The following is a 14,870-nucleotide window of genomic DNA, read 5'->3' on the forward strand; positions in this document are numbered from 1 at the left end:
CAAACCCAAGGAGTGGGCTGTGTGATGAGCAGCCCAAGATGAATACAGAGCACTTGCCCGTCAGAGAGAAAGTCACTTCCTGTGCTGATGGCCACTGCTGGACTTTTGGAAGGTCAGAGTGTCTCCAGAGGAGGGTGTTAGAAACCAAGGACAAGAGAAGGGCAGACAGAGTAAGAAAACAAGGGGAAATATGGGCTCAGTGTGCCGGTAGCTTTGGCAGTCTCTCACTGAGAGCAGAACGAAGTGCTTGCTGGCTGCTGGGGGGCATGGGCTCCACACCACTGCTGACCAAGAGTCTGAAAATTGCCACTGGCCATGGGGTACATCCTTGGCCTCCTTTGGTGTGTATGTGTGTGTGTCTGAAGGGTGGGTGTACTAAAGAAGGAGTGCCCTTCTCTTCTTTGTGCAGGAAAAATATGCTCCCGTTCCCTTTCTTCCTTATCTCCCGCCAAAGCCTATTTTCCTTGCTCATGCCTGTCCTAAAACAGTAAAGAAGGCTTTTGAGAATCAGGTATGTGCGGAGGGGAGGGGAAGCCTTTTTATCAGCGTGGCCATCATACAGGATCTGAGAGGCTGGGGTCAGGTTTATGAGAGCTGGAAGAAACACCCATGTCAGACACACGTAACTCAATCAGGCATTGAGATTCTGATCTATGGACCTTGACAATCACAATTATTGAATTGGGAGAAAACAGACATGCTGGGGAAAAGGAGTATTTTCCGGCCCCTCCTGCTCAGTTCCATCTGCCCCCCACCCCCCGCCTGAAGGGAGCGCTTCTCCTGCTTCCACTTCTTTCCATTCCCCTTGCTAGCTCCCGCCAGGAGAAGAGGAGCGTCTAATCGGGTTGGTCAGCGTGTTCACTGGACCGGGCTTTGTTAGCGTGCAGAATATTGTGCCTTAAAGCAGTGCACACGAGTCACCTGGGGACCCTGTTAGAATGCAGATTCTGACCCAGGAGGTTTGGGGTGGGCGTGAGATTCTGCATTTCTAACAAGCTCCCCAGGGGACGCCCATGCTGGGACGGAGTTGGGAGGACACATGAGGAAGAACAACTACTTAAAGGCAGGAACCAAATGGTGGCTTGCCTCTTCCACCTCCCAGAAGGCCAACTTACTGTCTCCTCATATCCTCTGTCACCTGTGCTCCCTGAGCAGGCAGGACAGAAGGCAGTCTCTGGCTCTCCAGTACACAGCTGGGTAGGTAAGACTCTCTTTTAGAGTCTTGACATGTTGCTATGACCTTAGGCCCAGCTGATCAAGTGGATACCAAGATTTAGATTTGGGGGAGAGGCAGAGGATGGCAGGGTGGAGAGGTGAAAACCAGGCTTCAGACCGTAGCAGTCAGGGTTGCGTCAAGAATAGAAGCCACTCTATTCCAAGTATAAAGAAAATTAGATGTGGATGCCACCATCGGAAGGGCTGTAGGAACAAAAGTCAAAGAGGCCACCACGAGCCATTGCACTCGCAACACCAAGTTGCAAGCCCCACAGGAGGTACTGCAGATCTCCAGGCAGCTCAAAGAAGGCCACACCACGCCCCTCAGTCCCTAGCAGCAAAGCCAGTGATTCTCAGAAAGCTCCTTTAAAAGCTGCTTTGAACCTCGCATCTGCTCAGGGTCTGGTTGCCGCTGCCTCCAAAGAATCAAGGTCTCTTTGTCTCTTCCAAATTCCAAATCTCGTCCCAGTGCCCGGCTCTCATTGGCAGACTCCAGCCCAGAACTGTGCAGGGCAGAGGATTCTAGGAACTGCCGTTCCCAGCTTTGCTGCACTGTTGAGCAGATGTTGGAAGGAGGTGGTGCTGGTGCTGAGCTGACAAAAGATCCAGCAGCACATGTCTGGGCTGCAAGATGGGGCTGAACTTTATCCTGTCAATAAGGTCGCACTTCATATCCCAGCAGCTAGAGTTCTTATGGCTGTGCTCCCTCCACCTTTGGTCCTGGAATGATGGGATTCAGGCCCCCACCACGCACCCAATGTCACCCATCCAGCAGACCACTTATGACAACGATCCCGCAGTTCATGGCAAGCCTGCGCAGAAGCAGTCCTGCCAAGGCTCAGATTAGTCAGGCTGTTTGTTACAAGGTTTTGCTGTGCTGCCTCTCTGAGACTTCTAGATGACATCTTTACTAGCAGCTATCTGCCCAGGATCCCAGAGAAAATGACAGGGAAGATGGGGGGCAGAGCAGAGAAGGTGGATGTACATCATTTCACTCTGGCATGCCTGCTGTAGAGAACGTGTGGGCTGATGAGCATCACCTCTTGCTAAATGACTTTTTGTGTCCCTATAGTCCCCGCTGTCCGGGGGTCACCATCCGTAGGTCAGCAGATAACAAAGTAAAGCTTAACACCCCCATGCAGCTATAACAATGGCAACGCTTAACATAGGTCAATGGCAAAAATATATACTGCAGAGAAACATTAGGAATTGTTCAGCCAGCATCTTTTCAGTGCCTGACATTTAGCTGGTGACCCAGGTCACAGAGCCACTGTTTGGGAAGACTGAGGGCAGTGGCAATTGAAAGGCTGCTTTCCTCTCTGGGAAGGCAGGCTATTCGGAGTGTGGGTGTTCAGGTGTTCTCAAGCCTGCTTCCCGAGATGGTAAGAAGACGCGGCAGATGTCCCTTTGAAAGCCATCACCCGGACCACAGGTTTTACTGCCAGCAGGCTGGTGTGAGCCTCTTTGAATTACTGAGTGAAGGATATCCCTCTTGCCAGCCCCTGTCCCCTGTAGGCACAGCAGAGAAGTATTACAGGCTGTCCTTACCTTGGGAATTAGCCTGCAAGACCCCGATGCTGTCATCAAACTGCATAGATTTGATGTTGAGTGACGCCAAGATGCATTCCTTGTCCTGCAGCGAAGTATCATCAATATTATTCTGATTGGCTGACAGGATAACGCACATGTCACAGAGGTTGATGTTGACGGCCCTTAAATCAGCCCGACTTAATGGCGTACCCTTTGGCATCGAGGAAAGGGAAAAAAAAAAAGAAGAAGCAAAAGTGAGACCGAGGGACGAGAGGGAAAGAGGGGAAAAAAAATAAAAACAAATTAAAGATGGAGCCGGAGCTTTGGGAAATTATTTAACAAGTATCTTTTTTATGCCTTGACATTAAGCTGGCCTAACTACATTCAAGGGAATAGGAGCTGTGTGCTAATCTAAAGGGTAGTCGGTGCTGATGGCGGCATTTCAGGCTTGCTCTCCACACTCAATCAAGCCGTTGCCAACAAACGAGGGAGAGGAATAATGCCAGGGTTCTACATCTTCTTCCTGCCTGGAAATTGTCTTGATTTAAGAAACTGTCCTGTGGCAACCTCTGGCTTTCAGAATGTAACGAGGGGGTGGGTTTCAAATGCCTGTTTATTTAATAGCAGGTCACTTCTGTCTCGGGCAAAAACAGCAGCTCTGACTAGAATTTCCAATGCAGCCAAGGGGAAATAGCCAGTGAGCATGGTATGATGAGGTGGGACTGATAGCACTGCTCAACCTGGAGGACGTGAGAGGGATGGAATTAATGTGCATCTTGTAAAGGGGAGGGGGAAAGAACTTAAGCTTCAAGTCATATAATTTTATTGTAAATTTTCAGCAAGAGAAAAAAAAGCACAAGAAAATCGCCTAATTGACCAACAACAGAGTGATGGTTGAATACACCACTGGACATACATACAAGGAAAGTCTATGCAGCAGGTAAAGAGACCAAAACAGCTCTCCATGTAGGTGTAGCCTGGGCAGGATCTCTAAAATAGTGGGATAAGTGCAAAACAAAAACACAAAAAAACAAGTCCTAGATCATTTAAAAAGTATTATTTAATTTATGTAAAAAGAAACCCACAAAATAAAACTATATATTTATGAATGCACTTGTAAATGCATGTACATTTGGAGAGAAATTTCAGGAAAAATATACACTAAACTAATAACAGTAATTACCTCTAGGGAGGAGAATAAGATTGGGGGTAAAGGGAAAAGTTTGTTTTTGACTTTACATACTTCTGTCTTGTTTGAATATTTTATAACAAGAACGTATTTGTATATTACCGGTGTAATTAAAAATAAATAAGCCAGTAAACAGATTTTTTTAAATCCCGTAACAACAAAAAAGCAGTGGGGGAAAAAAATCCCAGAACAAGGAGGTAATGACAGAGAGGAAGAGAAGGCAAGCACAGGTAGGAAAGAAGGGTTAAGTGTCAGAGGGGAGAGGCATGACCTCCACACGCTCTGTGCCCTCAGGAGGCATCACAGAAGAACTAATCAGGCCATCCATGTCAGGGCTCCCCAGGGGCCATGTGGCATCATTTTGGAGTTCACATACTTGGTCCTTCAGCCTGGATCCAGCTTCTGCTCTGCCTACGTGAAGATCTGAGTTGCCTTCAACTCACTGACCGCGTAGGGAGAGGGTTTGCCAACCCCCATATATCCCCGGATGCCTGCCTTCCTCCCATTCTCCTTCCTGGAGAAGGGGCTTTGGGATGATGGAACTTGGCCGCTCAGATTGAGACCATCAACCCCCTTTGATGCCTCAGTGAGAGACATGATTCTGCTCTCAGGCCCCAAAATACTGCTGCAGAGTGGCATTATGGAGCAAGAGGCATTTAGTGCTTTGGGGCTGGGAAGCTACTAATTCCAGCCTCTGGAGCAGTACCTTCTGAGAGGAGAAGAATCCCTCTTTTCCAGGGATCACTTGGTACAAAGTAAGTCTGACCAACTTCCTGAATCATTTCGCCAGTGCATAAGCCTCAATTGCCTACATTCATATTCTTTTAATTTTCACCTTGTAGGGAATCCAGCAGTAATTGTGATATAAGACAATCCCTGCATAGTTGTATACACACGATTTCAAAACTCAAGAAATACCGATGACATATATAGAAACACCATGTTTCTCTGGACTGACTCCATACGTGGGACACTGTTTAAACAATGAAATATGTGAAGACATAGAGGAAGGCCCATTTGTACAATATGCTGTGCTTGAGTGTGTTAAATTTCGGAGGGTTTAAAAAGGACCAGCAAATATGAGAGCTCATTCATATGTAGGCCAACAGGTGAGTGCATGTATATAAGGGCACACAAGAGACACACACATATACACACACATAATGCACACACAAACACACACACACACCAAACATTACCCATACACCCAACACCCATACATACAGAATGCACACTCGTGTGCATGTGTGCACACGCACATACACATACACATATGCGTGCACACACACACACACACACACACACACAGCCCAGCAAAATAATAAGCTCTTTACAAAACAATTTCAGACCCAGTCCATGTGTTCCAAGGGACCATGTGTAAAAGCACATGTACAAAAATAATTGTGGAAATACATAATCAAATCTAACATGACTGAAATTAGCAAGGTATATATCTGCTTATGCTCTTCTACGTGTATGACTATTTGTTTTTCTTCAGGTGATTATTTTTAACTACATGTGTTTACTAAATCAGCTTACTAGTTTCCTAAATCTAGAATTGTTTAAAAGTTTATGAAAAATATACTGATTAATGATCAGGAAATAATTACGTGCCTCCTAGATCATGTATCCTGCATCTTTACACTAAATTATTGAGTCTCAAACTGTTCCTTTTAGATTTGGGCCCTAGCATATTTTTCAATCAAGAATATCACATGCACATATGTGTGCATACACATACAAGCCTATGAAAATATTGCTAGGCTTCTACATGAATGGGAGGCAGGGAGTGGCCAGAGGAAGGGGCTGGCCTTCCATACAACAGAAATAAAGAAAGAACTCTGTTAAATCCACTTAGTTAAAAACAGAAAGCAATATGACCAAGATTCACAGCATTAATAATATCATAAATAAAATGCTAAAAATAGTTCCATAAGTAAATTCTGCTATAAGCCTCATAATATCTCAAAGCACTAGGTTTGGGTAGGCAAGACAGAGAGAGAGTGTATAGACATCGATATGGTTAATACATTTGGTATCAGCTAAACTTCATGTTTGATGAGCAGCTGAACTTGGCTGCAAATTCCTTTTAATAAGGTCTCCCAGGGTTTAGATATTCCTAGACAGAGCATAAGGAAAGGGCTGAGTCCTCAGGCCCATAACCGGATGAAGAAGCAGAGGCATGATCAAAGCTACAGCTATTATATCCATCTGGGATTTTCTTTTGTGAATGAAAAGAAGGAAAAAGCATCGATAATGTGACCTTGGACTTACAGGCAATATGGACACTTTGGGGAAGTTATGAAGCGTCTCCCATTCCCGCTTGAGGTACTCAATGGAGCCCACAAACACGATGTGCTTGAGCTCGTGGTAATGAAAGTTGCTGGCACGGAGTGGCATCACCAGGTTCCGGAGGCCAATCAGGGCTGAGCTGACATCACCAAAGATGCAGACCACGACGTGGCCGCTCAGGACGGTCATGGCGGCTTCACTTCGAGTCTGCAACATGGAAAAGCGCACCAGCATTGGAGAAAAGACCTCACAGTGTTTTGGTAAGTATTTAAAAAAACACTTTCATAAAGATAGACATTTGCTGAGTGCTTACTCTGTGTTATTATTTTTATTTCATCGATGTTATGCGTATGCCACATAAACTTACAATTTGAGTATGTGTGTGTGCATTATACTGGGGTCACAAATATATGTAAACATCTACCCACACATAACCTGACCTTCTTTGTCACAAGATTTAAGAAAGTTATACCATCATACATATGAGCAGGTGGTCTTTCCTGATGATTTTTAGGTGGGGGGAAATATGAGAGAATAGTAATATTTATGTTGTTTAAAAAGAGAAGTCTTAGTTCACATGAAATTTTTGATAAAAGGAGTTGTCTTTGCTGTCTCTCTTGCTGAAATGATATTAAATTGGTCAGATCCTATGCTAGTCTCAGCTTGAGAAGTTTCAGTTTTGAGTTCCAGACGCATCAAAGGGATTTCGCACTACGTTATCACATCAACAGGTAGAACATCACATTCTCAGCCAGGGGCTGGCAGATTATGGTTCATAGGCTAAATCTGGTCTACAACCTGCTTTGGTATGGCCATGGCTGGTGAGCCAAGATTGGTTTTTACATTTTAAAATGGTTGCAAAAAAAATAAAAATGAAGATTTCATAATATGGGACAATTATATAAAATTTAAATTCCAACAAAATTTTATTGCAACTCAGCCAATCTTACTCATTTAGGTATTGTCTATGGCTGCTTTTACATTGCAATGGCAGAGCTGATTAGCTGTGACATAGAGCGTATGGCCAGCAAGACCTAAATTATTTATTATATGATCCTTTGCAGAAAGAGTTTGCTGACCCCTGTCTACTGCTGCCTTGCGTTTTCCAGGGACTGCCTGGAGTGGCCCACCTGTGAAAGTCATCAGACTATTACTTTAGTCACAAGACTATTCCCAAATAACAATTAAAAGGATCTAGAGAAAGGTCAGCCAGAGAAACAAGCCCATGTCTTCTCCCAACCCTAGGTTTGGATCTACAAAGGAGACAAATAAACGAATAAAATCGCTCCAGTGAGAGGAGGACCCCAGCTTCCCACACAAATGGTTAGCCACTGCTGCCCCTTTGCTCACTGTGTTAGTGAAGAGAATAACGCAGGAGGCCAGTTAGTGGGCCTTTCTCTGCTTCTCCTTCTGGTCCAATGCCTCCTATTCTTGCCTTGCTTGCTCCCTCTCCACTCACTGCATGCCTGGATGGTCCCATGTGGCTCACAATGCTTTGGGGGAGGCATATTAATGTCCACTGCACATATCAAACTCTGCTTGATTTAATCCCTAGAATTGACCAGTGTATTGATTGTTTAAATGCCAATATTGCAATTCACGACAATGTCAGGGTTATTACAGTAACCCCCAAGGAGAAGAAGAAGCTAGCTTTCACTCCCTGATCGTTACAATAAAGCAGGGGCTGTCACCATTATCGGTTTCCCTCTGTGATAATACAGTTATACCTAAGACAGGGGCTGTAAGAAATGTCTTATAAATGGTGACCAAGAAGGACCCACTGGGAAGTCACATCCCACATCACCGCTTCATGGACAAGACCTGGAGTTAGTTATCTTGGCTGCTTGGAAGTGTGAGTGCCTGGGTACCACCAACAGAGCATCAGTGAGTCTGTAACATGCTGTGATGGGGTTTCTAATTACTTTTAATTGGTCAGGTCACCTGGGAGTCTAGCTCTCTTCAGTGAGCCTCAGGAATACAACCTGGGTTCAGAGTGGGGGCTGGAAATCTGGGGAGTTGAGGAAGTCACTGGGAGGTGAGGAAGGCACCATCTAGCAAAGTGGCTGACCACAGGAGCTTAGCTCTGGGGACCAAAATACCAATCTTTAGATTGGCCACAGTAACATGACCCACAGAATCTTGTCAAGACCCCAGTTCCTGGAGAGTCTGATTTTGCCAGATTTAAGACCCAGTACAGCAACTCACATGCACATCTTGTGCTTCTTACACATCCTGGAAGGCTTAACCCAGTCTGGGCCTTCATCGCCTTACCCCCTTCAAAGCACAATCTGCGTGCACCCAATAAGACTTCTCTGGCCACTTAGATACATCCTAGTCCTTCTCCCCTAGATTTGAATCTTGTGCCTCATAACACAGCTTTAAATATATTGTTCCATGGTTACATTTTACGTCTTCTAATTAAATGATCATTTCCTCAAGATTGAGGCCATTTCATATTTTCTAACCCCCAGAGCAGTTAGTGTCCTGCCTCCAGTGGGTACATGCAACCCCAAAGCATCTTCACACAGCTGGCTCTTCTGAGTATGCTCATCTCTGCTCCAGTGTGACTTTGGAGAGGGCTTCTTGGACCACACTAACTAGCACCTCCCGGTCCCTTTCTAGCCCATGGCCCTTCTCGATTGTCTTCATAGCACTGTAGCAGTATCTGAAATGTTTTTCTATACTCATCATCTACCTGGAGATCTTCTCTTTGCCCCACTAGAACATCAGCTAGTCAGGGACTGTACCCCCAGCAACAAGAGCAGTGCCTAGCACATAAATGGCCTGTTAAAAATGTTTTGTTAAATGATGTTATTTTTCAGATGACAGGTAGTAGTAACTCACTTCCCTAAACTCTTTCATGCCAGAAGGGAACTCAGTTTGGATGTCAACTAGCCATACGCTCTTCAGGAATATAGGCAAGCCATTAAGACCCCGGATTCCAGATAGAGCACCAAGCCCTTTTACCTGCCACAGATGGGTAGTGCCACTCTGAGTTTGGTTCACCAGGGCAAAAGTGCAGTGAATACAACAGGATGTAAATACACAGAGCACCTTTGTGATTAGAACCATTTGCGGTCCTGGTAAATTGGACAATTGCTGTTTGTTGAGAATTCTGACTTTCTGTGCTTTTGTCTGTGACTTTCACACCTCCAAGACAGTCTCTAGCACAACCCTGTATTGGCTCTTAATTGCTTGATTATAATTAAACTGAGAAAACACACACATACACACATTCCAGTAAAACGCAGGGAAGTCTAGTGGATTAGAGTACAAAGCCATTCTGAGGGACTCCTTTTCTAAGAAGGGTGGCCATGACATCAGAAATGATAGGATTTTCCCCGCTGACATAAAGAAGCAGGGCACAGTGATCTGCAATGAGAAGGTGAAAAAGAGAAAGAACCCTTCCACCTGACCTTCCTATTAATCCATTTTTCATGGATTAGCAAGACAATGAACTGTAGGGAAGCTGGTGTGGGCATTCAAACCTAAAGCTGTTAACAAGACAAGTCTGGAGAGTAGATGGATTGTTCTCTAGGCTGACATTCTTAGGACAGACCAGAAAAAGCCCACTGCTGCTGCCGAGATGACACAACCACAAAACAGGGCTCTGAGCTCCCACCTCCCCGAGATAGACCCATGCATGGGTCATTGTTGTCATCATCACCAAATGCATTTTGCATCATGCGTTAGGCAGCATCCCAAATACGCAAGGCTATATTACCTAGAAGAATGCAAGATGTTGTTATAAACAAATAACATTGTTTATTATATTGGTAGCATTCACATTTCCTCATGGCATTTCATAATAATAATGATAATAATAGTAAGTAACTATTGAGTCCCATGTGGGTTTTACTCTTCAGTACAACCCTAGGGGTTAGGGTCAATCTCATCTCACCTTCTTAGATGTAAGAGAACTAAGGTGTAAAGAAGCCAAGCAGAGCCATATTCGTAGGGATGACAGTACTTACTGCCTCCCATGATGCCTTTCACACAGCACATGACCATCCCCTATCATGATGAGCCAATAAATATTCAGAGATTTAAAATTCCATCCTTGGTTCATATTCTGATGAGGGTTCTAGTTGCTTCGATGTGTCCCTAATTTTAATTATCAAAAATAATTAGGACCAGGGACTGTATCTTCCAACATCCAGTTAGGGAAACCCATTCCTGGCAAATGTAGTTTGGGACAGAAGTGAACAGCATGGATTCTGTGGCCCGTCACTCACCAGGATGACTTTCTCTATCTCCTTGGGTGCGCACCAGTGAAACATGCCAGTAGAATCATACTTCTTCACGTTAGAGTCCATGTTGTCAATCTGATCATTGCCAGGAATTAACAAGGGGTCATGTCTGGGGAGAAGAGGACAAGAAAACCTAAGTGGAAAATGTAATAAATTATAAATGGAAAGTGCCCCCTGAGTTAGATCTCAGAGGAGTTGAAAGATGCACAGGAAGTGGCTGTCACTGAAGGCCATTCTTTTGCTTACAGAACCCATGTTTTGAAAGACAACTACCCCAACTGCCATCGCCACTTGGAAATGCAGGTGACCTTTATCAGCTAATAATTCTACCTTCCCCTCCTGTTCCTATTTCTCTAAAATGGCCTTCACGTCATTCTGTGGATTTAGCCTCCTTTTCATGGATATCCCTCCCTCCTATTCTCATTTTACCAGCTATCCAATCTCCCCAGTGACCGCACGCATGCACACACACACACACGCACACGCACATGCACGCACTCACACCAAAGGGTTGTTATTAGCATTGGCAATGAAGAGGAAGGAATAGGAATAGAGCCTCATGCTGACTGACTGGCATGAGGATGGAAAGCCAATTACTTGCTCTTTCTGACTACAACTTCTGACGTGATGCTCTTCGCAGTAAAAGCTTTAACAGGCTGCACTTTAAATATTTTAGCAATTTGCCCAATCAGATTTTGCTCTCCCCGGCTGAAGCCCTTTAAAGATTCAGCAGCATGTCACTTCAGAGCAGATTGACTACCAAATGCCCACATCTGGAATACATGATTTCAATACCAAACAACACCCTCTCTCCTTGCCGTGACAACTGTATTTGCACTAACGGTCCGATGACGGTCTCCCCCACCCCCACTTCGCCTCCCTGCTGCAGCATTCCTTGGATGGGAGCTCACGCTCAGGTGCATCTTAATAAACTTGTCTTGAATTCGCTCTCTTGCCTTGTTTACTGGTGGAAAGGGAAGATGCTGCTCTAGAGACTTCCCCTCCAGTGGGTTGGCAGATCTTCGCCAGCAACCTTACGAATTATAATAAAATCAGGCAGGTCTAACAGGCTTACAGCATAAGAAATATACTCCTACAGCTTGGACTATGTCCATTGTCAGGTTCCATCTGTGATAGTGATTTCATATTCCCATTTGGGGGGAGGTCATTTGGATTTCTACAACATTGACCGCATATAATTGGGACAATGTTCCAGGAATACCTAGCTCTCATTGCAGGGGAACTATCTTCCCTAAATAACACTGCCGATTTAAGACGGAAAATATAAATAGGTTCAAATTCCAAAAACTTACTATAAAGTGATTTTGCCTTTTAAGTTATCTATTTCAAGCATCAAAGGGTAATCTTTATTGAGTTTTCAGTATTTCTCCCTCTGAAATTTCTCTGATGCTTCTCACTTATATATCCACTACACAGAGTGGGACAGGAATGGTCCACATACCTAGAATTAATCTTTCAAGATATCTATTGTGATTCCCCTCCCTTCAATATTCCTTCCACCCCCACTCAAGATGGGAAAATTCTCGCTGCATTTATTTATTCCTGAGAATTTGCTTTTAGGCTATACCAAATGACAAATACCCTGTGAGGCAATCCTGCAAAGTTACCTTCAACAAACATGCTGGATTACTATAGGAACTGTCATATCTAATCTTCAAAGGGGAAAAAACACTCCACCTTGGAATAGCGTCTCAGTAGCTGAGCTGTTGGGAGGTCTTAAGGTGTTGTAAACTACCAGGCCACCTTTCAAATACTGAACTCGGTCAAAACTGCTAAAATAAAATGGCAGTTTCTCTTAAGAACTGGTCACAGATCAGGGCAAGAGCAACTTTTGATTTTTTTTATCCTTGAAGAATCTTCAATAGTTGTTGTAGATACCATCTGGGATAGGTAGGTGGATAGAAACCACCAAAGAGAAGAGATTTAAGAAAATGAACAGAATGAACTCTTCCCAGCCCTAGAAGAACATATTTTGCAAGAGGATCTTAATAAATTTACCTCAGAGAAATAGAGCCAGGTTCAAATTCTCTTGCCCAGTTTATTGGTTAGAGAGGAAGTATTATCTCAAGAAGGTCTGAGTACTGCCCCTAATGCATTCGGGATTTAAAAGACAGCCAGGACAATATTTACATAAAATCTGCAAGCAAGCAAATGATATAGCAAGCTGGCCAAAATTCCTTCTAGAAAATATGTGTCTTGGGTGGAAGAACATACATTTGGGTTCCCTACCTTTTTGGGAAAGAATCATTCTTTGGTCACAAAGGCCTCCAACTTTCATCTTAGAAAAGTAAATAAACAAGGCTGATGATCAGTCGTCCCTCAATAAGAAGAAAAAAGACAGCCTTTTGTTTTCTTTTTCTTTTTTCTTAACATTTATTCATTTTTGAGAGTGAGAGTGACAGAGCATGAGCGGGGGAGGGGCAGAGAGAGAGGGAGACACAGAATCCAAAGCAGGCTCCAGGCTCTGAGCTGTCAGCACAGAGCCTGACACGGGGCTCGAACTCACGGGCTGTGAGATCATGACCTGAGCTGAAGTCAAACACTTAACCTACTGAGCCAACCAGGCGCCCCAAAAAGATAGTTTTTTAATGTCAATCCTCATTAAACTGGGGCTGGGGTTTGGAGAAAGCAGGTATAATTTCTTTTCAAAAAAAATCCTATTTATTCTTGAAATAGAGTTGATATACAATTTTATATTAGTTTCAGGTGCAGTTTGACACTAGGGTTGCGAATCATGATTGGCACTGGAATATCTAGAAGCATCAGAGAAGTCTCAGTGGTATGCCTTGTTGCAGTAGGTACTCCCTACACACCTCTCACCCTGGCCTGGACAACTTAAATGTATAATCCAAGATATTCCTCAAAAAGGTTTATCTGAAGAACATTAAAAATCTCCTCAAACAAAGATATTTTCCTTTCTGACCAGCAGGGTACCTGGAATTCAAACTTTGATTTCTTAAATCATCAAACAGCCAATAAACATAAATTTTCTATTTTGATTCATGAATGGGAGATATCCTAATGATGAAGACACAGTCCCTAGTCAAAAGGAGGGTCATAATACAGCAAGAAAGAGAAAATGTCAATCAATAGTTGTGATACACCGTGATGAGTGTCATATCATGCAAGGTGGTATGATAATACCAAGAAAGAAACTGTTAATTGCCTGGTATTTGAGAAACATTAAGGAAGGCTTCCCAGAGAAGGTAACATTTTGTCTAAGCCCTGAAAGGTGAGGAGCAATCTAAGCATATTTTAGTGTTGATCCACTAGCAGCCATTAGAACCTGCTCAGAGAACTGAGGCCCAAATGAGCCCACACATGGCACCCCCAACCACGGTTGAAGATGTTGGCTGTGGTATTGGCCCAACCTGAGTATAGAAGACTCAGGCCAGGCACATTAGCTGTCTTTTTTTTTTAATTTTTAAAAAATGTTTTATTTATTCTTGAGAGAGAGAGAGAGAGAGACAGAGATGAGCGGGTGAGGGGCACAGTGAGAGAGGGATACAGAATCCGAAGCAGGCTCCAGGCTCCGAGCTGTCAGCCCAGAGCCCGACGTGAGGCTCGAACTCACAAGCTGTGAGATCATGACCTGAGCCGAAGCTGGATGCCCAACTGGCTGAGTCACCCAGGCGCCCCATACAGTAGCTGTCTTCTGATGTGCAACGGTGGTCATCGAATGGAAGATGGAATCCACTGATTGTGTACAACTGATTCAGAACAGGTGACGAACCATGTGTGGAATTTCAATAGAACAAAAATCAAGTTTCCAAACACAAAGAAGGTTATAAAAATGGAAGGTTTAAAAAAAAATGACATGAGTTGTGTCCCAAGGCAGTGGATTTCTCATCACTTGAGACATTCCAGAAAAGCTGGGATATAGAGATTTCATTCAAAACATTGGGTGAACCTAGAAGACTCTCAAGGTTTGAAGCATTATTCTCTCACTGAGGAAGACAAGGCTAGGATTCTGAAATACTTGGCCACTGCTGGACATCAAAAAGCCAGAAGGCACTAAATAACTGAAGAAAGGTTGTTGTTGGAGCAAAGATGAGAGATAGGAAGAATTAAGACTGATCACTCTAGAGTTCCATGAAGGACCATAACTGTTTTTCCATCTGGGAGGAATATGATTCATTCCAGCAACACGAGCATCCATAACCACTTTGAGCCAGACAGGATAAATTTCTTTACCATGTCTGTTCCTGTAGTAACTTCAAGTGGCTTAGGTTGACTTGAACTCCTGAGAGGTCTCTGACATAGGTGAACAGTGAAGAGCCAGTTGGCTACAGGAACATGTGCTGCTAAACTGAGATTGATGGAGCTTATACAAACAAAAGAAAGTTCAAGCATTTGCCACTGAGCACAACAAC

General features: G+C 43.9%; 1 protein-coding gene across 44 annotated transcripts in view; it reads right to left on the reverse strand.

The window, feature by feature from the left end:
- Positions 1-14,870, reverse strand: part of KCNMA1 (potassium calcium-activated channel subfamily M alpha 1) — a 729,677-nt gene that overhangs the window by 67,259 nt on the left and 647,548 nt on the right. For all 44 annotated transcript variants that reach the window (XM_045437744.1, XM_045437752.1, XM_045437747.1 and 41 more), the window contains 3 exons: positions 10,462-10,585; positions 6,209-6,433; positions 2,764-2,956 (listed from right to left, as the gene is read on the reverse strand). In XM_045437744.1, the coding sequence (XP_045293700.1) occupies positions 2,764-2,956; positions 6,209-6,433; positions 10,462-10,585 (542 nt within the window). The remainder of the gene's footprint in view (positions 1-2,763; positions 2,957-6,208; positions 6,434-10,461; positions 10,586-14,870) is intronic.

The sequence above is a fragment of the Leopardus geoffroyi genome, chromosome D2 (genome assembly GCF_018350155.1).
Source record: "Leopardus geoffroyi isolate Oge1 chromosome D2, O.geoffroyi_Oge1_pat1.0, whole genome shotgun sequence".
Classification (NCBI taxonomy): domain Eukaryota; kingdom Metazoa; phylum Chordata; class Mammalia; order Carnivora; family Felidae; genus Leopardus; species Leopardus geoffroyi.